This window comes from Candoia aspera, chromosome 1 (assembly GCF_035149785.1).
Source record: "Candoia aspera isolate rCanAsp1 chromosome 1, rCanAsp1.hap2, whole genome shotgun sequence".
NCBI lineage: Eukaryota > Metazoa > Chordata > Lepidosauria > Squamata > Boidae > Candoia > Candoia aspera.
In genome coordinates, this window is record NC_086153.1 from 193,991,184 (window position 1) to 194,018,079 (window position 26,896).

The window sequence follows — 26,896 nt, forward strand, 5'->3', positions numbered from 1 at the left end:
CGTGAGCGCCCAAACAAGTCTCGCGCCCTCCCGGCCGCAGAGCGTCGCGTAACGTCCCCACCCAGCGGTTCCCCGGTTGCCTGGTAACCGCCGAATACCCTGCCGCCCGGCGCTGCTTGGGTCAGGGCGTCTCGGCGCCGCCTGCCCCTCTAGATGCCATGGGGGCGATGCTTCGCCCCGAGGTGCGGTTCGGCAGGCGCAAGGGGCAGATCCGAGAGGCTACGCGTGAGTTCGTCGCAGGGGAGTCAGAGGTGGCGCTGGGAGGGAGGATTGCTGGGCGCACGAGCCAGAGCCCAGCGTAGGCGATTATCCCCGCCCACCGATTTCTTCCTTGGGTCCTGGAGGGAGAAGCCCCTGCCCTGTATTAGCCGCGGTTGATTTTCTCATTCCTTGCCCTTCCAGAGTGAGAAACAGAATAGGACCCGTCAGACATCCTTCAGATGATCTTAAATGCTTACACATTATCCCACCCAGGTGGTATAAGCTTTGGTAGACTGAAGTTATATACTGTATTGGTGTAAGTCAGTGTTTTTCAAACTTGGCGACTTTAGGACTGAGGACTTCAACTCCCAGAATTCCCAGCCGGCATGCCAGCTGGGGAATTCTCAGCATACTGGCTGAGGAATTCTGGGAGCTGAAATCCACATATCTTAAAGTTGCCAGGTTTGAAAAACACTGGTGTAAGTCATGCTTTGTTTAGCCACGGGTTAGTGAATAAACTATTTTATGGTTTAAGCTATTGACTACAGCTAATCCCCTCAGCTGAATTAAGGTTTGTTTTTCATCTTACGGATAATGTTGCAGCCATGCCTTCCAGTTCTAACTGGTGAGAAGTTTCACATTGTTCTAGTGTGTAGCAGATAGACCACTGAAAGTAATTCAGTTCTGTGCTATGTAGAATCTATATAGAATGAATGCTCTACTTTCTAGAAAAGTGCCATAGAATTTCCTGGTGAAAATAAGATCAGTTTACTGCCTGCTTTTCAGATCTCCTTCTATGCACAAAGATCATGTACCATTTCCTGTGCATTGGGGAGAAAGAAGCATGAGATATTTCCCTTTCCCCAGTCACCTGTCCTAACCTTTCCTACCCTGTTCCTCTTTAAATCTTTTGGGACAAAAATTCACATGGTTGTTTATGAATGAAAATATTTAGCCTTGAATTGTAAAACTTTGTAAAAAAATTGGCATGGGTCTAGGTTACCTGAGGGACCGCCTCTTCCCCATTACATCTACCCGCCCCACCCGATCATGCAGAGGGGGCATCCTGCGGACCCTGTTGGCAAGAGAATTTCATCTGGCGGGGTCCAGGAGGTGAGCCTTCTCTGCAGTGGTTCCTGCCTTCTGGAACACTCTGGCCCCAGAGGTGAGGCAGGCCCCTTTGCTCCTGGCCTTCAGGAAGGCCCTGAAGACTTGGCTCTGCCGCCTTGCCTGGGGTGGGAAGGGGAGTTGTTATTTCCTGGGGGTGGCTGGTGCCTTAGAGCATTCCTCACTGAATTACATGTTTTATGGCCACTTGGATTTTATATTTATTTTTGTCTTATATTTATATTTGGTAATTCGTATTTATATTTTTGTATACTTACTGTTTTATTCTTCAGCAAAGGATCATTACCTTGTCGTGGTGCTGGAGCTTGAGCACCTCAATGATGCCATGAGCTAAACCGTGAAGGGCCACCCAAGACGGGAAGGTCATGACAGAGAGGTCAGACTAAATGTGATCCCTGGGGAAGGTAATGGCAACCCACCCCAGTATTCTTGCCATGAAAACTAAATGGATCAGTACAACCAGAGATATGTCGGTATACCATCAGAAGATGAGACCCCCAGGTCGAAATGCTACTGGGGAGGAACAGAGGATGAGTTCAACTAGCCCCAGACGTGATGACGCAGCTAGCTCAAAGCCGAAAGGAAGGCTAGCAACCGACGGTGCTGGTGGTGAACGGCAAATCCAATGTTCTAAGGATCAGCACACCATTGGAACCTGGAATGTAAGATCTATGAGCCAGGGCAAATTGGATGTGGTTATTGGTGAGATGTCAAGATTAAAGATAGACATTTTGGGTGTCAGTGAACTGAAATGGACTGGAATGGGCCACTTCACATCAAATGACCACCAGATCTACTACTGTGGACAAGAGGACCACAGAGGAAATGGAGTAGCCTTCATAATTAATAGTAAAGTGGCTAAAGCAGTGCTTGGATACAATCCAAAAAACGATAGAATGATCTCAATTCAAATTCAGGGCAAGCCGTCTAACATCTCAGTGATCCAAATATACGCCTCAACCACAGATGCTGAAGAAGCTGAAGTAGAGCAGTTCTATGAGGATCTGCAGCACCTACTGGACAACACGCCTAAAAGAGGTGTTATTTTCATCACGGGAGACTAGAATGCTAAGGTGGGCAGTCAAATGACACCTGAAATTACAGGTAAGCATGGCCTGGGAGAACAAAACGAAGCAGGACATAGGCTGATAGAATTTTGCCAAGACAATTCACTCTGCATAACAAACACTCTCTTCCAACAACCTAAGAGACGGCTTTATACATGGACTTCCCCAGATGGACAACACCGAAATCAGACTGACTACATCCTTTGCAGCCAAAGGTGGCGGGCATCTCTACAGTCGGTAAAAACAAGACCTGGAGCTGACTGTAGTTCAGATCACGAACTTCTTCTTGCACAATTTAGGATCAGACTCAAGAGATTAGGGAAGACCCACAGATCAGCTAGATATGAGCTCACTAATATTCCTAAGGAATATGCAGTGGAGGTGAAGAATAGATTTAAGGGACTGGACTTAGTAGATAGGGTCCCGGAAGAACTCTGGACAGAAGTTCGCAACATTGTTCAGGAGGCAGCAACAAAATACATCCCAAAGAAAGAGAAAACCAAGAAGGCAAAATGGCTGTCTGCTGAGACACTAGAAGTAGCCCGAGAAAGAAGGAAAGCAAAAGGCAACAGCGATAAGGGGAGATATGCCCAATTAAATGCAAAATTCCAGAGGTTAGCCAGAAGAGATAAGGAATTATTTTTAAACAAGCAATGCGTGGAAGTGGAAGAAGACAATAGAATAGGAAGGACAAGAGACCTCTTCCAGAAAATTAGAAACATCGGAGGTAAATTCCAGGCCAAAATGGGTATGATCAAAAACAAAGATGGCAAGGACCTAACAGAAGAAGAAGAGATCAAGAAAAGGTGGAAAGAATATACAGAACACCTGTCATGCACTGCCTACCGCCGAGTAATGCACAGACACTGGTTCAGTTGAAGCAGGCTCTGGTTTATTCATCGCGTAGTGCCAGTTGTAGAAAAAAGCTGAGAGTGACAGGAGCGCGCCGGTGCGGGGTTTAAATACCCCGCGCCGGTCAGCGCCCCCTCACTCAGGGTTACGTCACCCCCCCTTTGTCCAACATGCTGTCTTGCCGGTAGGTGAGGGGTTGCGAGGCCCCGCTGGCACTCCGGGATCGCCCATCATCGGTTTCCTTATTCATCCGGTGATTGCTGTCAGCTGGGCGATCTCCGTTGCGCTAGCGCTAACAGCTTGGGTGTGCCTCGTGATCCGCTTAGCCTTTGTATCTTCTTTCTTCTTTGTGAGTTGATGGGTGCTTATCTTGAGCCCCTTCCCGTTTCCTCGTTATTGTCATGTGTGCCATTGCGCTGATGTCTTCAGCTCAACGGCACTCATGACATACTGCCCCCTGTCCGAATAGTGCCCCCCCCCCCGGCTTTCCGGTTTTTTACCAGGAGAGCTGTCAAAATGGTTTTTTTTTTTTTTTAAATTTCCCGCCGGAGTGTTTTCGCCCCTCCCTTTGTTCCGCCCTCTACCACGTGTCCATCTAGGGTGTGTTCCCAGTGCGCATGCCCCGGTCACACCCTGGGCGTGCGCATGCTCCGGCCACACCCTGCTTGTTTGGCTCAGTTCGGCGAGGAGAGAGGCGTGGCTGGTCGGGTGCTTATCAGCTCCAGGTAGGGCCCTTATTTTTATTCTAAGTGCGTCGCCTTTGTTATGTGTGCTCCTGGGCGTTGCCCCCAGGTATGCACTGTTGACTTGATTGCCACTCCCCCGTGGGCCTGGGGCGGGGGGAGGGTGCTGGCGACCGCTTGTCACTCCCTTGTGGGCCCGGGGCGGGGGGGGTGAGTCCCGGGGGGGGAGGTCCACCCAAGTCGCGGGCTTGGGGGGGCCCTTTCCCTTGGGGCACGGTAGGCGGGGGGGGCCCGCGGGGGAGGGGGTATGCAGGTGCCGGTTTGCTTGTCTCGCCGTAGGCTTGTCGGGGTACGCCCGGTGAAAAGCCCGGGTCAGGTCAGGCGCGTTAACGTTGTGCGCCACCACCCATTCTGGGTGGGGGAAGTGTTTCCACCTGACCAAATAGTGTAAAGTTCCCCGTTGCCTGCGTGAGTCGAGTATGTCCCTTACTTCGAAGTGATGTTGGCCGTCGATCATCACCGGTGAGGGCAGTGGCGTGCTTGGGTGCCATCGAGAGGTAGTTGCAGGTTTCAGGAGGCTGGTGTGGAATACCGGGTGGAGTCTCCGTAGGTTGTGTGGCAGGTCCAAGCGTATTGCCACCGGGTTCACTATCTGTGTGACTCGGAACGGCCCGATGTACTTAGGCCCCAGTTTTTTGGAGGGTTGGGGCGACTTTAGGAATTTGGTGGATAGGTAGACCATATCCCCAGCCTGGAACGTCGGTTGTTGGCGCCGGTGCTTGTCGGCCTGCTCTTTGTAGGCCGCCTGTGCTTCCTTCAGCGCTGCCGTGATTATTGGCCACGATTCCGCAATCTTCCGTCCCCAGTCACTAGCGTCCACCTGGGGTCCCGGGGGTTGTGGTAGCTCCGGTATGGGGACGAAGTCGCGCCCCGAGACTACCTCGAACGGAGTTTTCCCCGTGCTCGTGTGGACGGCGTTGTTGTATGCGACTTCGGCGAACGGGAGCAGTTCGGCCCAGTCGTCTTGATGGTAGTTGGTGTATGAGCGTATGAATTGTTCTAGGGTGGCATTGAGGACCTCTGTGGCTCCGTCCGTCTGGGGGTGCCAGGCAGTGGATAGGGCCTGTTGGGTCCCCGTCAGCTTTAGGAAGGCCCGCCAGAATTTAGAAGTGAATTGTGTGCCCCTGTCGGTCACCACACGTGCGGGACATCCGTGTAACCTGTACACGTGGATGAGGAAGAGTTTGGCTAGTTGTTGTGCGGACGGGACCGATGTGCAGGGAATGAAGTGGGCCTGTTTCGAAAAGTAGTCTTTCACCACCCAAATGGCCGTTTTCTTCTGGCTGGGTGGGAGGTCTACTATAAAATCCATGGAGATTTCCTCCCATGGGCGGGAGGGTTCCGCCACCTGTTGTAAAAGTCCCGAGGGCTTGCCTGGTGCCCGTTTGGCTCTGGCGCACGTTGGGCAGGACGCTACGTAGGCTTTCACGTCCCGTCTTAGCGCGGGCCACCAGAATTGACGCCTTGTTAGGTGCAGGGTCTTAAGGAACCCAAAGTGTCCCGCTTGCTTGGTGTCGTGGGATCTATGCAAGATCGCTTGGCGTTGCGAGTCCGGGACATAGATTCTGCCTTCCCCCCATGCCAGGTCCTGTGCCATCGTTACCTTGTCGGGGTTTGCCAGGAACCAGGGGTCGGTTTTGAGGGCGGCGGTGAGGTCCGTGCGTATCCCCCCTGGTAGTTGCGGTTGGCGTCGTCTGGTCACTGGTTGTTCCGCCGTCGGTTGCGCCGTAGAGTCGTGCTGCCTCCGAGCGCCGCTCCGGGTGGTCACGGCCATCCCCAGTTGGGAAGCGGATAGGACCGTCCCAATCGTGTCTGGGGCGGGCTCTTCGTCTTGGGGCAGTCGGGAAAGGGCGTCAGCCAGGAAGTTCTTTTTACCCGGCATGAACTTCAGCTGAAAGTTGAAGCGGCTGAAGAATTGGGCCCATCGGACCTGTTTTGGGCTGAGGCGTCTGGGCGTTCGGAGGGCCTCGAGGTTCCGGTGGTCCGTCCAGACCTCGAATGGTTGGGCGGCTCCTTCGAGTAGGTGTCTCCATGTTTCCAGCGCCGATTTTACCGCGAAGGCTTCCTTCTCCCAGACGTGCCATCGCCTTTCTGTCTCGGAGAATTTCCTCGACAGGTAGGCGCATGGTTTCAGGAGTCCTGTGGGGTCCTTTTGGAGTAGGATGGCCCCCAGGGAGAAGTCTGAGGTGTCGGCTTGGACCACGAACGGCCGTTCTGGGTCCGGGTGCGCGAGGATTGGCTCTGTGGTGAACAGCGCTTTCAACTTATTGAATGCGGTCTGGCACGCGGGAGTCCAATACTGTGCCCGGGTTCTTGGCGCGTCGGGTGTCCCCCACCCCTTTGGTTTTGAGGAGGTCCGTTAGGGGGAGGGCTATCTCCACGAACCCCCGGGCGAATGACCTGTAAACTTTCGCGAAGCCGAGGAAGCTCTGGAGTTGGCGTCTGTTGCGGGGGCGTTCCCAGTTCACCACCGCCTCGACTTTTGCGGGGTCCATTTCTATGCCGTCTCCGGAGATTCGGTACCCCAGGTAGTCTAGGCGCGCTTTATGGAATTCGCACTTTGCGGGTTTGGCATAGAGCTGCGCCCTTCTTAGCTTATCGAGGACTTGTCTGACTAAGGTCACATGTTCCTCGTGCGTTTTGGTGTAGATAAGGACGTCGTCTATGTAGACGAGGACCCCTTTGAACAGGTGTTCATGTAGGACCTCATTGATGAGCTGCATAAACACCCCCGGGGCCCCCGCGAGTCCGAACAGCAGCACTTTGTACTGGAAGGCGCCTAGGGGGCAGTTGAACGCAGTTTTCCATTCGTCCCCCTCCCTGATTCGGATGCGGTAGTACGCCTCGCGAAGGTCCAGCTTGGAGAAGACCTTGCCCGTGGACAGGTGGGCGAGCATATCTTTTACCAGGGGTAAGGGGTATTTATTGGACAGGGAAGCTGCGTTTAGGCCCCGGTAGTCGGTGCAGAGCCGTAGGGTGCCGTCTTTCTTCTCCCGGAATAAGACGGGGGCTCCGACCGGTGAGCATGCTGGCTCTATGAATCCCCTCTCTAGGTTTTTATCGATGAACTCCCGGAGGGTTGCCATCTCCTTCGGGGTCATCGAGTAGATCTTCGGTCTAGGTAAGGGGACGTCGGGCAGCAGGTCAATCCGACAGTCCGTCTTGCGGTGGGGGGGTAGTTGATCAGCTTCTGCCTCTCCGAAGACCTCGGAGAAGTCAGCGTATTGTTCCGGTAGGTCTGCTGTGGTAGCTGTGTTGTCCTGTGTAGCCGCCTCTGCTCGTCCCACAGTGGGGTTGGTTCTGCCCGCCGGAACTGGCGCCCGGTACTCGCCGTCGCCGAATAGGAAGGTGCGGGTTTCCCAGTCGATGCGCGGGTTGTTTGTCGCGAGCCATGGCATTCCCAAGATTGCAATCGGTTGGCCGATGTGGGTGACTACGAACGATGTGCGTTCGGTGTGGGTGCCCATTTGCAGGGTGACCGGCTCGGTCTGCATCGTGGCTGGTTTCCCTCCCGCTGTTGAGCCGTCCAGCTGGTGGAATGCCAGCGGCGTGGGGAGGGGGGAGCAGCGGAGGTCGAGTTTGGCGACTAAGTCGGGGTGGATCAGGTTTTTCGAGCACCCCGAGTCCACTAGTGCCGCGGCCGTGATGACTCCGTTGCCGGCAGAGAGTTTGATTGCCGCCATTATAACGGAGCTTTCGCCGTTCTGTCGAGGTGGTCCACGCTGCTGTCCCACCGCCTGCCTCGCAACGCGTTTCAGGGCAGGCGGGGAGCGTTTCCCGCCGGCTGGTCTGGGTCTACGGCGTCCTCTCCCCCCCAGTAGGCGTCCCAGCCTTCGTCTGGTGTTGCTGTGGCTCCGGTCATTCTGCAGTGGGGGGGCGGCGGCGGGTTAGGTGGTTTGAGGCTAGTTTTCGGGGCGGGTTTGGGCACACTAGCCGGCGGTCGGTTGGTGAAGCAATCTGCCGTCTTGTGCCCTAGTTTTCCACACCTCCCGCAGGGCCCGCGATTAAATTTCTTCCTTGGGTATGTGGGACCGGCCGTCCCCACGTGTGGCGCGGGTACCTTTGGGCAGGTGTTGGTCGTGTCTTCCGTCGTTGCCATGAGGAAGGTGCGGTGCGCGTGTTCTGCTTTCCCCGCGAGGTGGATCCAACCGTGTAGAGTCTCCGGGTCGTCCCGGTAGAGGGCCCATTGGAGTACGTCGCGGTTGAGCCCCCTTTTGAACATTTCCAGCAGGGTGGTCTCGGACCAGTCGTTGACCTTCCCTGCGAGGGCTTTGAACTCGAGGGCGTAGTCCGGGACAGTGCGTGCGCCCTGTTTGAGTCTTTGGAGTGCGCTTTTCGCCCTCACTTTGGCTAGTGGGTCCTCAAAGTAGCTCTTCATCTCGGTGATGAAGGCGTGGAAGTTGGCGAGGGCGGGGGAGCTGGACTTGTACAGTTGGACGTACCAGTCCGCCGCCCGGTCTTGTAGTTTGATCGCCACGGCTGCGATCTTGTCTGCTTCGGAGTCATAGGAGTGTCCGTGCCTCCCCATGAACTCCCTGGCGTTCGTAATGAAGAACGACAGTTTCGCGGGGTTCCCATCAAAGAAGATGGGGAAGTCCTTTGGGGCCCGGGCGTTTTGTGAGCCCCCTCCTCTCACTTCCCGGCCTGTGGCGTCGTCCGCCTGGGCCGTTTGTTGACCATCATCTGGCCCGTGGGAGTGCGGCGCCTCGCTCGGGGTGTGGACCTGTGCGGGGACGTCATTGGGCGGCGCAGGGGACATCAACGATTGAAGCATGGTCGGGAGTTCCTTCAGTTGGGTCTCCATGGCCGCGAGTCTAGCTTGTGCGTCCCCGTCCGCGATCCGCGCCGCCGCTGGGGCCGGTTCCATCGGTGTGTCGGCAGGGGTGGGTCGTCGGTGGGGTTCAGGCACTCCCGTCCGTTGGCCCGCTTCCTCCGCCGTCGGCTGGGTTGCTTCTTCGTCCTCCCCCGTGCTTACCGCCGTTGGGCTGCCACTCCACGCCCGTGGCTGGGGTGCAATGTGGGGCGCGGGGTTCTCCGCTGGTCTCGGGAGGTATGTTGCTCCCTCCCGTGGCCGGGTTGCCTCCATCGCCATCTCCCCTTGGGGTTGGAGCTGAGGCTCGGGTTGGGCCGGGTGGGTGTCCATGGCTCCGGGAGTCCGCGGTGCCTCTGGCCTCGATCGGTCCTCCTCTGCTTCTTGCCGTGCGGCTCGCCCCCCTTGTCCACGTCGCGCCGGCCTCATCGTTCCTGGTCTTCTCGCCGTCTACTCCTCCCGCGGCTCGTTGTCGTCCGGTGGGGCTCGGCGAGGCTGAGTTTGTGACTCTCAGCTTTATGTCATGCACTGCCTACCGCCGAGTAATGCACAGACACTGGTTCAGTTGAAGCAGGCTCTGGTTTATTCATCGCGTAGTGCCAGTTGTAGAAAAAAGCTGAGAGTGACAGGAGCGCGCCGGTGCGGGGTTTAAATACCCCGCGCCGGTCAGCGCCCCCTCACTCAGGGTTACGTCACCCCCCCTTTGTCCAACATGCTGTCTTGCCGGTAGGTGAGGGGTTGCGAGACCCCGCTGGCGCTCCGGGATCGCCCATCATCGGTTTCCTTATTCATCCGGTGATTGCTGTCAGCTGGGCGATCTCCGTTGCGCTAGCGCTAACAGCTTGGGTGTGCCTCGTGATCCGCTTAGCCTTTGTATCTTCTTCTTTCTTCTTTGTGAGTTGATGGCTGCTTATCTTGAGCCCCTTCCCGTTTCCTCGTTATTGTCATGTGTGCCATTGCGCTGATGTCTTCAGCTCAACGGCACTCATGACAACACCTGTATAGGAAGGATAACAATATCGGGGATAGCTTTGACAGTGTGGTCGGTGAGCTAGAGCCAGACATCCTGAAAAGTGAGGTTGAATGGGCCTTAAGAAGCATTGCTAATAACAAGGCAGCAGGAGACGACGACATCCCAGCTGAACTCTTCAAAGTCTTGCGAGATGATGCTGTCAAGGTAATGCCTGCTACATGCCAGCAAATTTGGAAAACACAAGAATGGCCATCAGATTGGAAAAAATCCACTTATATCCCCATACCAAAAAGGAGAACACTAAAGAATGTTCAAACTATCGAACAGTGGCACGCATTTCACATGCCAGTAAGGTAATGCTCAAGATCCTGCAAGGTAGACTTCAGCAATTCATGGAGCGAGAATTGCCAGATGTACAAGCTGGGTTTAGAAAAGGCAGAGGAACTCGGGACCAAATTGCCAATATCCGCTGGATAATGGAAAAAGCCAGGGAGTTTCAGAAAAACATCTATTTCTGTTTTATTGACTATTCTAAAGCCTTTGACTGTGTGGACCATAACAAATTGTGGCAAGTTCTTAGTGGTATGGGGATACCAAGTCGTCTTGTATGCCTCCTGAAGAATCTGTGTAACGACCAAGTAGCAACAGCAAGAACAGACCACGGAACAATGGACTGGTTTAAGATTGGGAAAGGAGTACGGCAGGGCTGTATACTCTCACCCTACCTATTCAACTTGTACGCAGAACACATCATGCGACATGCTGGGCTTGAGGAATCCAAGGCTGGAGTTAAAATCGCTGGAAGAAACATTAACAATCTCAGATATGCAGATGATACCACTTTGATGGCTGAAAGCAAAGAGGAACTGAGGAGCCTTATGATGAAGGTGAAAGAAGAAAGTGCAAAAGCTGGCTTGCAGCTAAACCTCAAAAAAACCAAGATTATGGCAACCAGCTTGATTGATAACTGGCAAATAGAGGGAGAAAATGTAGAAGCAGTGAAAGACTTTGTATTTCTAGGTGCGAAGATTACTGCAGATGCTGACTGCAGTCAGGAAATCAGAAGACACTTAATCCTTGGGAGAAGAGCAATGACAAATCTCGATCAAACAGTTAAGAGCAGAGACATCACACTGACAACAAAGGTCCGCATAGTTAAAGCAATGGTGTTCCCTGTAGTAACATATGGCTGTGAGAGCTGGACCATAAGGAAGGCTGAGAGAAGGAAGATAGATGCTTTTGAACTGTGGTGTTGGAGGAAAATTCTGAGAGTGCCTTGGACTGCAAGAAGATCCAACCAGTCCATCCTCCAGGAAATAAAGCCAGACTGCTCACTTGAGGGAATGATATTAAAGGCAAAACTGAAGTACTTTGGCCACATAATGAGAAGACAGGACACCCTGGAGAAGATGCTGATGCTAGGGAGAGTGGAGGGCAAAAGGAAGAGGGGCCGACCAAGGGCAAGGTGGATGGATGATATTCTAGAGGTGATGGATTCGTCCCTGGGGGAGTTGGGGGTGTTGACGACCGACAGGAAGCTCTGGCGTGGGCTGGTCCATGAAGTCACGAAGAGTCGGAAGCGACTAAACCAATAAACAACTGTTTTATTTATTTATTTAATTTTTATCCTGCCTTTATTATTTTGATATGTTAGTTTTATTGTAAACTGCCCAGAGTCCCTCTTCTTGGGGGAGATGGGCAGTGGCAAAATCTGAAAAATAATGAATGAATGAATAAAACTCAGTACATACATAATTTAGGCATGGTTGAAGACTTTGTTGTTGTTTATTCGTTTAGTCGCTTCCGACTCTTCGTGACTTCATGGACCAGCCCACGCCAGAGCTTCCTGTCGGTCGTCAACACCCCCAGCTCCCCCAGGGACGAGTCCGTCACCTCTAGAATATCATCCATCCATCTTGCCCTTGGTCGGCCCCTCTTCCTTTTGCCTTCCACTCTCCCTAGCATCAGCATCTTCTCCAGGGTGTCCTGTCTTCTCATTATGTGGCCAAAGTATTTCAGTTTTGCCTTTAATATCATTCCCTCAAGTGAGCAGTCTGGCTTTATTTCCTGGAGGATGGACTGGTTGGATCTTCTTGCAGTCCAAGGCACTCTCAGAATTTTCCTCCAACACCACAGTTCAAAAGCATCTATCTTCCTTCGCTCAGCCTTCCTTATGGTCCAGCTCTCACAGCCATATGTTACTACAGGGAACACCATTGCTTTAACTATGCGGGCCTTTGTTGTCAGTGTGATGTCTCTGCTCTTAACTATTTTATCGAGATTTGTCATTGCTCTTCTTCCAAGGATTAAGCGTCTTCTGATTTCCTGACTGCAGTCAGCATCTGCAGTAATCTTTGCACCTAGGAATACAAAGTCTTTCACTGCTTCTACATTTTCTCCCTCTATTTGCCAGTTATCAATCAAGCTGGTTGCCATAATCTTGGTTTTTTTGAGGTTTAGCTGCAAACCAGCTTTTGCACTTTCTTCTTTCACCTTCATCATAAGGCTCCTCAGTTCCTCTTCACTTTCAGCCATCAAAGTGGTATCATCTGCATATCTGAGATTGTTAATGTTTCTTCCAGCAATTTTAACTCCAGCCTTGGATTCCTCAAGGCCAGCTTGTCGCATGATGTGTTCTGCATACAAGTTGAATAGGTAGGGTGAGAGTATACAGCCCTGCCGTACTCCTTTCCCAATCTTAAACCAGTCTGTTGTTCCGTGGTCTGTTCTTACTGTTGCTACTTGGTCGTTATACAGATTCTTCAGGAGGCATACAAGATGACTTGGTATCCCCATACCACTAAGAACTTGCCACAATTTGTTATGGTCCACACAGTCAAAGGCTTTAGAATAGTCAATAAAACAGAAATAGATGTTTTTCTGAAACTCCCTGGCTTTTTCCATTATCCAGCGGATATTGGCAATTTGGTCTCTAGTTCCTCTGCCTTTTCTAAACCCAGCTTGTACGTCTGGCAATTCTCGCTCCATGAACTGCTGAAGTCTACCTTGCAGGATCTTGAGCATTACCTTACTGGCATGTGAAATGAGTGCTACTGTTCGATAGTTTGAACATTCTTTAGTGTTTCCCTTTTTTGGTATGGGGATATAAGTTGATTTTTTCCAGTCTGATGGCCATTCTTGTGTTTTCCAAATTTGCTGGCATATAGCATGCATTACCTTGAAGGCATCATCTTGCAAGATTTTGAACAGTTCAGCTGGGATGCCGTCGTCTCCTGTTGCCTTGTTATTAGCAATGCTTCTTAAGGCCCACTCAACCTCACTCTTCAGGATGTCTGGCTCTAGCTCACCGACCACACTGTCAAAGCTATCCCCGATATTGTTATCCTTCCTATACAGGTCTTCTGTATATTCTTGCCACCTTTCTTGATCTCTTCTTCTTCTGTTAGGTCCTTGCCATCTTTGTTTTTGATCATACCCATTTTTGCCTGGAATTTACCTCCAATGTTTCTAATTTTCTGGAAGAGGTGTCTTGTCCTTCCTATTCTATTGTCTTCTTCCACTTCCGCGCATTGCTTGTTTAAAAATAATTCCTTATCTCTTCTGGCTAACCTCTGGAATTTTGCATTTAATTGGGCATATCTCCCCCTATCACTGTTGCCTTTTGCTTTCCTTCTTTCTTGGGCTACTTCTAGTGTCTCAGCAGACAGCCATTTTGCCTTCTTGGTTTTCTCTTTCTTTGGGATGTATTTTGTTGCCGCCTCCTGAACAATGCTGCCAACTTCTGTCCAGAGTTCTTCCGGGACCCTATCTACTAAGTCCAGTCCCTTAAATCTATTCTTCACCTCCACTGCATATTCCTTAGGAATATTAGTGAGCTCATATCTAGCTGATCTGTGGGTCTTCCCTAATCTCTTTAGTCTGATCCTAAATTGTGCAAGAAGAAGTTCGTGATCTGAACTACAGTCAGCTCCAGGCCTTGTTTTTACCGACTGTACAGATGTCCGCCACCTTTGGCTGCAAAGGATGTAATCAATCTGATTTCGGTGTTGTCCATCTGGTGAAGTCCATGTATAAAGCCGTCTCTTAGGTTGTTGGAAGAGAGTGTTTGTTATGCAGAGTGAATTGTCTTGGCAAAATTCTATCAGCCTGTGTCCTGCTTCGTTTTGTTCTCCCAGGCCATACTTACCTGTAATTCGAGGTGTCATTTGACTGCCCACCTTAGCATTCCAGTCTCCTGTGATGAAAATAACATCTCTTTTAGGCGTGTTGTCCAGTAGGTGCTGCAGATCCTCATAGAACTGCTCTACTTCAGCTTCTTCAGCATTTGTGGTTGGGGCATATATTTGGATCACTGTGATGTTAGATGGCTTGCCCTGAATTCGAATTGAGATCATTCTGTCGTTTTTTGGGTTGTATCCAAGCACTGCTTTAGCCACTTTACTATTAATTATGAAGGCTACTCCATTTCTTCTGTGGTCCTCTTGTCCACAGTAGTAGATCTGGTGGTCATTTGATGTGAAGTGGCCCATTCCAGTCCATTTCAGTTCACTGACGCCCAGAATGTCTATCTTTAATCTTGACATCTCACCAATAACCACATCCAATTTGCCCTGGCTCATAGATCTTACATTCCAGGTTCCGATGGTGTGTTGATCCTTAGAACATTGGATTCGCCGTTCACCACCAGCACCGTCGGCCGCTAGCCGTCCTTTCGGCTTTGAGCTAGCTGCGTCATCACGTCTGGGGCTAGTTGAGCTCATCCTCTGTTCCTCCCCAGTAGCATTTTGACCATCTTCCGACCTGGGGGTCTCATCTTCCGATGGTATACCGACATATCTCTGGTTGTACTGATCCATTTAGTTTTCACGGCAAGAATACTGGGGTGGGTTGCCATTACCTTCCCCAGGGATCACATTTAGTCTGACCTCTCTGTCATGACCTTCCCGTCTTGGGTGGCCCTTCACGATTTAGCTCATGGCATCATTGAGGTGCTCAAGCTCCAGCACCACGACAAGGTAACGATCCTTTGCTGAAGGGTTGAAGACTTAGCTGGGCATTAAAGCCATGGTTTGCAAATAAAGGATTCATGTATGCATGCATGTGTATACAGTATGTATGAAATATATAAGCCACCCTATTTGTTATGATGCTGGGTGGTTTATAAAATAAGACAAGAACAAAGATACATGTAGTTTAAAAAGGTAAATGAAACACCGAATAAATGAAACATCTTACAAGAGGTTGGGTGCTCATTTTAGCACATTATTTATTTAATCTATTTTTCTTTCTTGTCCAGCAAATGATGGAGATGATGTGATGGAGGGAATATTTCTTCCAGTGGGAGTAGATCTTCGCCAGATAACCATTTTGCCTAAAGCAGAATGGCAAAGAATTCAAGACAGCCTCACTGCTCGTGCAAGGGAAACAGCACGGATTCACGCTGAAAGGAAAGCACGGAAAGATATGCACTTAAAGTCTCAAGCGCTTGTGAATAATTGGACCAACACTATTGCAGTAAGAAGAATCTGTGAATGCCAGTGCTTTTGACTCCTCTTAAGATGTATCTGTTCACCAGGGCTTTGACTGGTATTGCTGCATATCTCTGTAATGGCATCCGAAGGCCCTTGCTACTTTCATCAGAATGACGAAAGGAGCATCACGCTGCAAGCTCTGCCCTTTGGGCAGTTGGAGTTTTCTAAGGTAGAACATAGCATAGTAAGTTGGAATTTGGTTGCATTTTGTCGTCAGAATTGATGACAGAACGTCTGTGAAAGAGAACAATAGAGAACCCAGCCCATCCTGGCAAAATTATCCCCTGAGATGAGAATATTTCAGGTAGAGTTCAAAGGGAAAATGGTATTATTTTATTTAAAACTATCGAAGTATTGTCCATATTATTTTTTAAAAAATGACAGTTTTATCCTACTTTTATGCTAATGATGTCCCTAATAAGGTTATGTATACTTGTATTCCAGGGTATGTCACATCAAAAACTGAAAGGCAAAAAAGTGCGGCAACAGAGAGAGGAAGAAGAAAGAAGAAAGGTTGACCTCGAAGAAGCAAAGTACCAAGCACAGAAGCGAAAAGAGAAAATAGAAGAGGCCAAACTGCAGCAGTATTATGCAAATGAGAGAGTGAAAAGTTTTCATGTAATATAGATTCCCCTTTTTCTTCCTTTAAATTTTGGCCATGTTACAAGTGTAGGAGACTATTAAATACTAAAAATATCTTTTACAGAAAGCCTTATTACTTACTGAAGTTTTAAAGGAAAGAGATGCTCAGATTGAATTTAAGAAGCGATACAAGAATCTGTACAGCAGGAAGGATGAGGCAATAGAACGTGAACGTCTAAAAGTTGTACAGTTAGAAGAAGAAAAAGCTAAAACGGAGCGGATGAAGAGGGTGCAGGTTGCTAACAATCAACTGGAACAGTAAATATAATAGAAATATATTCTTCGCCAAGTAAAAGTATTTCTTCCCCCCCAAAACAACTACGTAAAAATTAAGCTATTTTAGTGTATTTTTGTTCTTTACAACTCCCTACCATGACTGTCCTTTTCACTTATGCTTATAGTAAAAAAATCAAAACAAAACTTTCATTCAGGCACATTCTAAATGAGCAGCTGTTGTAAAGAGCAGGATCCTCTTGTGTGCCTGTGCACCCATCATACTAGTCTCTTTCAGGGTAAGCAACTATATGTGAAATGCAGAAGAAGAGCAACAAGTAGTGAATAAAAGAAATTAAAGGCAGGAGGTGAGAGAAAAGGAGACCTAATTAAATCTAGTTTAAACAAACAAACATTAACTACCCCTACATATCTTTCTCTCCTTGCAAACCATGCTCAGTTCCACCATGCCTGTATGATGCTTCATACGTTGTCTTTTGTTTTTTAAATTTCTCTCCTTTCTTTGAAGTTCTCATAAGTTCCATCCAACTGTCACCTTTCTTGGTCTTCCCTTTCCTCTCAATCAATTCACTCTTGGTTCATATATCTGTTTTGTGATTCATTCTCACTCGTTCTCTCTACTTTTTATTAATTACCTTTTATGCAATCTATGTTGATTCAGCACTTACTCATTTTTAATCATATGTCGTCTTTTTTTTTTACTATACACATTTCCTACCTTCCTACTGTATTCAGTTTACTTTTCTGTTTCTCCTGACATACCCAGCTTGCATTTTCAGATTTCAAAATGGGCAGAAGCATGCCCTTATACACAGTTACGTTTGCTTTTTTTGACCAAGTTCCCTTCTACACAACAGACCACATAAAGGTAGTCCTCATTTAGCAGTTGCCTTGTACAGTGACCATTCACAGTCACAACAGTGATGGAAAAGTAACTTTATGACCAATCCTTGCATTTATAACCTTCGCAGTCCTGTAAAGCAAAGGAAAGCTGAAGTAAGATCATAAGCACAGTTGCAGTTTCACTTAGTGACCGCTTCTCTTAACTACTGAGTTGCCAGTGCCAACTGTGGTTGCTAAATGAGGGCTACCTGTACTGCCTACTATGTGTCTACCAACATTGGCACATCTAAACATTTCTCTATCAGTTTTTCCATCTCTCTGTATCACGATACATAATTTCATGTACCTGGCTTTTATTGCCAATTATGTAAAACTTGAGATTGTTTGCTCCATGTTGACTGCCAAAAACAGCTACCTTAGTCTTTAATAATATAAATTTTCAGGTACATGTTGTCATTGCATCTTACAATCTATCTAGCATTCCCTGCAAGTCATTCAGATTCTCAACCAGTCACGTGGCATAATCTACATACACAATTATGCGTCAAAATCCTCAACCAAAACACCTCTAATATCACCACAAGTAGTATTTATACTTTTATCCATGACATCTTGTATCCTTGTTTTCCTCCCTGCTCAGTATTAATTTATATGCTAATTATTCAGTTTATTCCCATATTTTATTTTCGTCACATACTGGTCTTATATTCAACAATTAATCTGCAACTCCATATTTGTGCAATCACGTTCCATGATTGTAGCCAAGTCACTTTATCATATGCTTTCCCTAAGTCAACAATGATACAATAAACTAACTTTAGTTAGTTCACATTCATACATTTCTCATCTACTAGAGAGCAGAAATCTGGTCTTTCCACCCCCTGTGCAGCATTAAGCAGCGCTGCTCTTCCCAATTTTTCTCTTATTGTCACCTCTTACAACCTTTCAGTTAGAATTCTGCCAAATACCTTTCCAGGCACAACTAATAAATCCATTCCTATATAATAGTTGCGTTTATGGTGGTTACCTTTTTAAAATCAAGGAACAATAGCATCATTCATCCAACTGTCAGGCACAGATGCAACCTTCACATTCATATTAAAGAAGTCACACATAACTCCATAACTAAACCACATATTTACATATTTTTCCCCTTATAATGTTTTCACCTGATACCTTACTACTTTTCAACATTTTCATAATATTTATGACTTTTCTCTTTCCAATTTTTTCTCAGAAACTAACATTTATAGCATTTGCTTCAAATCCATTTTTTGACATATCATTATGATTTGCATGCAAATTTTGTTTAAAATTCTCCTTCCAGGATTCCCTCACTCTGGTTTCACCCCAGATCATTTCATCACTTTTATCCTTAATACCATTCACTGTGCTTGAGATTTCTTGTTCAGCTGTTTTCACTTACATTCCAAATATTTTAACTCTGTGAGAATTGCTCTGCATTTTCCCTGCCTTTTTTATCTTTAACCATTCCTTGATCTCTTTGGCAACATTCTTTGCAACTATATTTTTCTCCAGGTACGTATTATACCATACCTTGCTCTTGTCTTCAATGTTTTCAGTAATCATACTCTTACCTGTATTTTTCTTCATCCACAGCCTGTTCCACTTCATCATCCCATCAGACATCCTTTTGCATATTTCTTATTAGCATAGCTCCACCCACTCTGTGGCACTTTGTAACATAATTCTTTTCAGTCTGTTGTAAGCAGCTTCTACATCCTCTTTCCTAAAATCAAATTTACATGCATTCTGCTGGGAGATTGAACTATTTTTAATTGTTTTTCATACAGGAGTCCTACTTTTCCTTCCCCAGTTATTCTCCAGTTGCCTGTGCTTTACTTTCTTTACTTCTTTCCTTCCATGTCTGTTTTTCCACCCAGTTCCACTCTTGGCATTAGCAAATAATGGCCTGTCCTTCAGAACTCCTCAACACTCTTTTTCTCAACATTTCATCATAGGCAGATTAATCATACTCTTAGATTCAGATCCCTCATCAACTAAGTCTATCAGTCTTTCAGGATAAATCATGCTTTGAGACTCATTCTATGTTCATGTATGTGTATGAATCATTTGATACTTAAGCCACTTATTCAGAACAAAACAATATTTTTAAAAGTACATATTCATTAATCATCATTCTCATTCATTACAGGATCTTCAAATGGCCCAATATTTTTTACTGTGTTCTTGTTCCCATCCATCTAGTTACATTACCTAACACAGTAAATCTCTCATTCATTTAGAATGTTGCACAATTGTTCCCAAAACTCATACTCTGGAGCATAATAAGCGGTTATAAGCAGCCTGTGAATTTTACAATTTCATATGCTCACATAGTAGTCTAGATAACACCAGTTCATACTTTCTAAGACATTTTAGCTGTTTCATTCATAATTCATTCATACTTAAACCTACACTTTGACCTCCATGCATACAGTCATCAACTCCAAAAGATCAGACCATCTTTATTCAGATCTCTCACATCCTTCCCCTCGTGTTTTTTATCCTGTAATCCTTTCACATTCCCATTCACAATCTTCTGAATACCATGGTCATCAACAGATGGGCCAGTGAATATTGACCTAAACTGCTCCTTATGGCTTTGGCCAACTATGGTATATGTAGTGTACTAATGCAGAATATGCGCATTTCTTCTTCCTGCCCAAAAGTAGTCTTCTCCCCCCAAAATTGCCATGGAACTGAGGAAGTGAAGGGGGAACTTGGCCTATCAGACAGACTTAGCGCTGAGTAGTTTTGGAGATTTCAACATTTGTTTTAAAGTATAAGGAATCTTGATGATAGTTTGACTGAAAGACTGAAGGTGCATATTTAACACAATACATTTGGATGATGATGCAGTTTCCATGAACTGTTGATAAATTTCAGAGATAGGTAGTCCCCCCCTGGCCTGTGGCTTTTTGGATGTTCTTGAATTACAATTCTTAGCAACACGTCAATATTGTTGAAGATGGGGAATATGGAGTTCAGCAATATTTGGAGAGCCATAGACTCCCATTCCTGCTTTAGACATTAGTAAATGCCCATTCTCGTTATGTGCTTTTAGGATAAAAGAACATGAACACTTAGCAAATATAAGAAAATTAGAAGAGAAAAAAGAAAGGGAAGACATTCATGCATTGACCAAGTTATATCAGTTGGAGATGCAGGAAAAAGAGCAAGTGGAACGTGAAGAGAAGGTTAAACAGAGACAAGCACATCTGGTATGTTGTGAGAATCTAGTAACCAAATACTTGAATGCAAAGTAGAGGTAAGAAACTCTTCCAGATGTTTCCCATAATCCTTGTTAATTAGCTATGGTGCGGAGACTTATGGGAGCATAATCCAAAATATCTGGCTGGCATAGGCTTCCTATGCCAATCTAAAGAGCAATTTTCAATCCTTACAATATTCAAGAGAGTTTTAGGGGTGCTGGTTGTGAATACTCTCAATTATTCAGAGATTTGTTTCTAACAAATGGAGAAAGAGCTGATAATGGTGTATAACCAACAGCCTGCATTTTTGGGAGGTGAGAGATTCAAAATTTCAGACACTGATTCAAAATCAAGGAGTCTTGATAGTAATAGTGATTTCTGTCATAGATTAAGTGGTGGGAAGTGCTGCTGAAGTACAACATTTATCCCCCTGCTGGCAAACATAAAGGCAGTTTCACTTTTGTATGTCGTCATCTGTTTGCTTCATGGCGGGATTTGACCAGAAGATAATATAGTTTCTGCATCTGACTGAACTGCCTTGTGCTTTAGATTTGTAGCCAGTGGGGAAAAAATAGCATTTAATTATATTTTTGCAGGGAATTGCCCTGCAAGTGCAATTCCTAAATGTATACGTGAGATCGCATTAATATATTTGTTGCTTCTTGCTTCTTTCTTGCAGGGACAGCTTTGTTGAAGCGGCACAAATGCTTTTACTTCTCACTGTCTGATTTTAGAAATGCATGCTATACTTCATGTTCTTTTTTTTCTCCATCATGAAAGGAAGGACTGAGAAGGGCATCAACAAATGGCATGGAATATTAGCAGTTTTTACCGACTACAAACTATATCATAATTAGATCACTGTGGTTCTTTGTTCTGGTACACCAAAAGGACTCTGCCTAGCTCTTTAACTAGCATGGAGAGTTATTCCAAGCAGCGTTCTGTGTCTGAATTTTACTTTAATTGACATCTCTTGACATGTTAAGAAGAATGTGAGACCTTAACCAGAAGAGGTGGGCAGACTGCAGTGGTCTGCCTGTCTGTGATTTCCTCACTTTTGTATGCAGGCATGGAAAGCAAAGGGGAGATACTGGCTTGGTGAAGGTCTGTACCCATAACTTGTCTTGTGGCCAAGAAAGTACAGGCATGGAAGAACTCTTAAGAAGTGAGAAAAATCTGCAGACACAGCATGTGGCTAGTTGGGTTTTAAAGCACTCTGATTTTTTTCCTTTTGAGCCCATCCAAAACTCCCATTATACATTTAGAAGCTAAGTGTGTTTGCTTTCCTGCCTTTTAGTTCTGACTACCTCTGACTAAGTAGTGTATTTGTTTGTTGCCCTCGGCTCCTAAACTGACGTTATTCTCCCAGTACCCTTTAATTTTCTGGATAGCAGGATAAAAACTTTTCTCAACCCCCATCTTGGAAAAAAAAATTACCCCATCCTAGAGTAATTCTTCCCATCAGCTGAGCAAGGCAGGGACCACGTGATCAAAACCACTGTCTTAATGGGGCCATAGACTCCATCTCCAGTTTTTTTTTGCCCTTCATCAGGGCAGAAGTCTCTCTCTCTGGGTTTTTTCTTGTTTTTCCTGGCACAAATTTGTAAGAACTAGAATCTTTTTCCCTCTGGTGGTTTGTTTTAGCCCTTCTCTACCCTTTATGCGTCTGCTGCTATTATTACTATTTCAATGATTTTTTTTTAAAAAGGTCTCCCAAAGTCTCTAATTTTACTCTCTCTCTTCCCAGCATTAATTCTTTATCCTTTCTTCTTTCCCCGCTCTCTCTGTCTTCCCCAAATCCAAAATCTTTCCAGCTTTAGTTCAGCAACTTCTCCAGTTTCTCTTTGAGTTCTGCTCCTTGGTTTTAAAAGGACTCAAATTTTCTCTCTCCATCAGAGTGAAGGGCTAGGTTAAATTTGACTCTGCATGTGGGCAGGAGCCATGCTGGGAGACTTAAAGCAGCAGTAAAGAATAAATAAACAAACTGTACAAAGCAACAGAGCAGTGCCATCGGAAGCTGCAGCTCAGAGACTCTCTGGCTAAGACTTTGGAGAGTGGGGATTTGGCAGGGAAATGCATTTTCAGTTTTGTCTGATTCTTTTAAAGGCGTATGTTGCTGACCAGATAACCCTCAAAGCTATAGAAAAGCAGAAACAAGAGGAAGAGGATGAGAGAGTTCGAACACATATTAGAGCAAAGCAAGCAATTGATAAGTTGAAAAAAGCAAAAGAAGAAGAGTTACACAGGTACATGAGAATAATAATTAAATTAAAATGCACTACTCAAAGAAGATGCATTATCCGTAGATGATTATTTCCTTCCTGTAGAGAGTCTATTATAGGTCTCCTTAAAATTATACATATGTAACATTTTAGGAGACGGGACCACAAGTGTAGAAAATATCCTGTACTAGTAACAAAAGATTTGGGATACTCCAAAATGCTCTGTTCTTCTTCCATGCCATGCTTCTTCTAGCTGTCCTGGGAGTCACTGATAGTTTTCTGCAAATAAATCAGGAGAGGAATTAGTTTCCTAGTGTACTGGACGCAGGGCGGCTCTGAACCAAATGTTTTAGACATACCTACTTCAGTTCTTTGCTGAAAGTGGCCATATCCAGCCAACCTTAGATAATCTTGAAAAACCTAAGCAGGGATGGGAGACCACCAGGAAAACTGTCATCGAGACTGGGAAGTTGAAAAGTGCTCCCAAGAGGCAGTGACCAATCCTTTCCTTACAGTTGCCAAGAAAACAACTTGGGCAGGAGTGCAGCTCAGTTTGATGTGGTCTTTACTTTTCAATTCATTTCAGCCAATATAAAGAATAATATTCTGAACAATCCTTTTTAAGGTATGATACAGATAATGGCTTGGATTCCACTGAGGAACTCCATTGCCTCAGTGGAGTTCCATTCACTAAACACACCATTGATTCCCCTGTAGCTCATTGCTCCCTTTAGAAATCCATGAATGAGGAATCATGTAGTGATAGCGCAAGGGACTGTAGAAGGAATGGAAATTGGATTGAAACTCATTCTACTGGTGCAAGGAGCCCATCCAGTCAAAGAACATACCATCCAACATCAGCTGTGTTGGGATGGCACCGCATCTGCACCCCTTTAACGCTATTGCTACTTGATAAAAATTGGGAGTGGCACAAAGCCTGTTCGTGCAGTTAGGACATCAATAGGGAGTTCCTGAATCATTTCTTTTGTTAACCAGCTTATTCTTCTCCAGCCTGGGTCCTTCAGATATATTATATTATGACCTGCACCCCTAACCAACATGGAGATTGGCTAGGAATGATAGATGCTGTGGATTTACCAGGGAGCATCTCTGGAGAGCATCAAATTGGGAAAGCAAACTCCTTTCCGTGCTAAGGCTTTGCTGGCCTAATCAATGCCTGAAGTAAACTGTAAAGTTGTGTCCTGATAACCAGCCTTCATAATAAATAATCTCTGTGGGGATAGTAAAATAAAATGGACTAGCTAAATTCATATCTTCTGTCATTTCCGATCATATGCTTCTGAACAGTTTTTTCCTTGAATTATGTAGTCTGTCAATTCCCTTTTTTCTGTCTGGGCTATGCATGCTTCAGAGCACACCGGAATGCTCTGTCTGTGATTCATTACAATTTCCAGGATTGCAGTTGTGCAGTCCTGAAAACGGACATGGCTGCTTTAATGAGTTGCAGACAAATGCTATATTCATACATTCCAAAACATCTCTTCTGATTCAAATCCAAAGCACTCCACAGCTCCATTTCATGTTTTTGCATGCTAGAAGCAGAGTTTATTTCTGGATTAAAAATGGAGATAATTTGTTTTGGTATAACTCTTGCAACAATAAGCAAGCACTCTTCTCTTTGCCAAGCCACTCACAGAAGAGATTGGGCTTTGTAGATAACAGGCTGCACTTCAGAAACTCCTCCCACCAGTCATCTGTACTGATGGGTGAAGAATCCCTGTGCATCCTTATTGTCTTCCTCAGGATTATGTTCTTGCGTACTCCTATTTCTTGAAAGAGACAGGAGCCTTCTCTGCCAAATGGGGCTTCCCTTTTCTGACAGACATAATCGGTGCCTTATATCCAGTGTGGAATCTAATTAAGGCATATTTCAGACTCCGCTAACGTACAAGGTAGTAAGTACTGAACTATTACAGATTAACGGAAGAGGAGAGGGAGAGGATTACAAACCGTCTCTTAGCGCAAATGAAAAAGAAGTTGGTTGATGAAGATGAGCGTATTGCTAGAGAAATTGCAGAGACAGATGAGGAGCAGGTTAAAGAGCTCAAAGCTAAAGAAGAAAAGTTCCAGGCTGATCTGAAGTCCATTGCGGAACACAGAAACTCTGTGGTAAGAAAAAATCCATGTAACTTGTATTCTTTCTGACATGTTCCACTATTCCATAGTAGTCAGCTTCTAAAATTAGACTCTTTTAAGTGTACAGTGACCTGCCCTTCTGAGCAACTAGTATCGAGCAAGTTTAATGGAAACAAATGATTTCTTTTCAAATAGAAGTACTTAGGAATGGGTTGCCCAAGATATTGCAATAGGATCGGGGCAACCCTAAATTATTTTGTAGCAGGTTACACAGTCATCAGATTTTAGATTTCATTATTATGGGGTACAGATAACATTGTATTATTCTAGATAAAAATGAAAGAAGAGAAGGAAAAACAGGAGAGGCTGGAAGGTCAAAGAATACTTCGTGGACTGATAGAAGCGGACCGGATCTATCAAGAACTGGAGAGGGATAAGAAACATAGAAATTTTTGTGCAAACTTAGAATTGCAAGAAACCCATGTCATGCAGATAGTGAGTATACACATTATTATGTTTGGAAAGTCTTTTGACCTGTAAAATTTCTGTTCAGTCCTAGGAGGGTAAGAGGAAACCTCACTCCTATATCAGGGTATCATTTCAGAGACAGCGTTGTTTCCAATTTGAGATGTGCAATACAGTAGGGAAAGGAACATCCCATCCTGTTGGAGAACTTTAAAGCTATAAAAGACCAGGATCATCATCAGTACAATGCAGTAAAAAAAAAGGCTCAAATCTGCATATCAGAGCAGAAAGAGTTTGCAGAAATATCTTTTCTTCCCCATCAAAGGATCTCCAAAGGACTGAATTAATTCAAATAGTCTGCCCTGCAGAGAGTGAGAGAGAACTCATGTCATTCTTACAGTACCACAAATGTTTAGAGATTATTTATATTTCATTTCCAGATAGTGGTAAATTTTAATTTTTTGGTTACTATGTGGATATTATCACTTTTTAAAGTAACATTTAAATTGTATTTTGATCATCTCACTGGGGGAATTTTCTTGGTTGAGATATATAAAAAAAAGCATAGCAAGGCATACCCATTATTAAAACAGTGCTTGTGGTCTTATTGGCAATCCGTAAGAATTCAATTTTGGATCATCTTGTGATTTAAATATCAATCTTATATTGCATCTAGCAAACCATAAGACCTAAATCCAGAAGCTTAAATTTCTCATATTTTGTGTCCAGAAATACATCAAGAACTAGTAATTTAATACCTATTTTGAAAAAAAAAAATATTCCATTCATTTGCGCAGGAATGCTTTTTAATAGCTGCCTATAGAACTAATTTCAAAATCCTTAAAAGCAAATTTATTGATCAGAATAGGAATCACACTTGTATATGTCCAATATGCAAATTGATTATTTTGTTTAATTTTTTTATACTGTAGTAGTTTATTGGTTTTGGTTCAAAGGAAAACAGGATTTCCATAAGGATCAGCACACATATACTGTACAGTACTGTACAAATTTTTAAAATTGATTTTTCCCAATACAGGCTGAGAAAATAGCAAGAGATGAGAGTGAGAAGCAGCATGATGCCGAATATGTTAGACAAAAAGAAGTTATTGCACTGTGCAAGGAGCAGGAGTTCCAGAAATATGCGAAGAAAGTAATTGATGACCAATCCAAGACCACTCAGAAACTCTACCCGCTTCTCAAAGTACTCCATGAAGGCATTCCCAATGTCAGTAGTCCAGCTTATGGTGAAAGTCATCAGGGCTGCGAGAAGCACACTAGTAAGCCACCATACGTAGGCGAGATGAAGCTGTGTACCGAACAAGGATATGGCACGAAAGCACGATTAGGATTTACATGGTAAAAGGCATTCAGAAGGGTAAAATAGAAGCGTAACACGTTTTTCACTCTCCAAATTGTGAAAAATCTAGTAAAAAAGAAAGAAATTTATAATAACGCTATCTTGGTATGGCTATCTTCGCAGAAATCTCAGAAAACTATTGGTATGAAATTATATTTTCAAGCTGAATGACCATTCTTTTGCATGTATGCAAGGCTTGGGAAGAAGAAATACAATTGTAGTGAAATTCCAATTCACAATTCTAACAAAATTCTATCTAATTCATGAAAGAAATTGCTTGCTTGCTGATTTTTTTAAATTTTAAATTTAAAAAAAAAAATTGGTTGGAAGTAAAACATAGTTAATCCTCAGTAGCATCCTTCCTTCTTCCCTTGATGTTTCCCTTGTATTACTGTGTGATTTATAACCTGATTTTCTATTCTAGCAAGTACTGAAGACAGTGAACAAAATTCAGTAAGCGCCTAAGTTAAAATGCTAAAAACAATTATGATTAAAAGCCTGGCAAAAAAGATACATCTCTACAGATTTTCT

General features: G+C 45.4%; 1 protein-coding gene across 1 annotated transcript; it reads left to right on the forward strand.

The window, feature by feature from the left end:
• The first annotated feature begins 76 nt into the window (after positions 1-76).
• On the forward strand, positions 77-26,493 carry CFAP210 (cilia and flagella associated protein 210). Its single transcript, XM_063318214.1, has 9 exons — positions 77-225; positions 15,032-15,249; positions 15,711-15,884; positions 15,973-16,166; positions 20,074-20,230; positions 22,328-22,467; positions 24,381-24,573; positions 24,871-25,035; positions 26,045-26,493. The coding sequence occupies exons 1-9, from the start codon at positions 159-161 to the stop codon at positions 26,366-26,368; spliced, it is 1,632 nt and encodes a 543-aa protein (XP_063174284.1). The 5' UTR covers positions 77-158; the 3' UTR covers positions 26,369-26,493.
• The last annotated feature ends 403 nt before the right edge of the window (positions 26,494-26,896 follow it).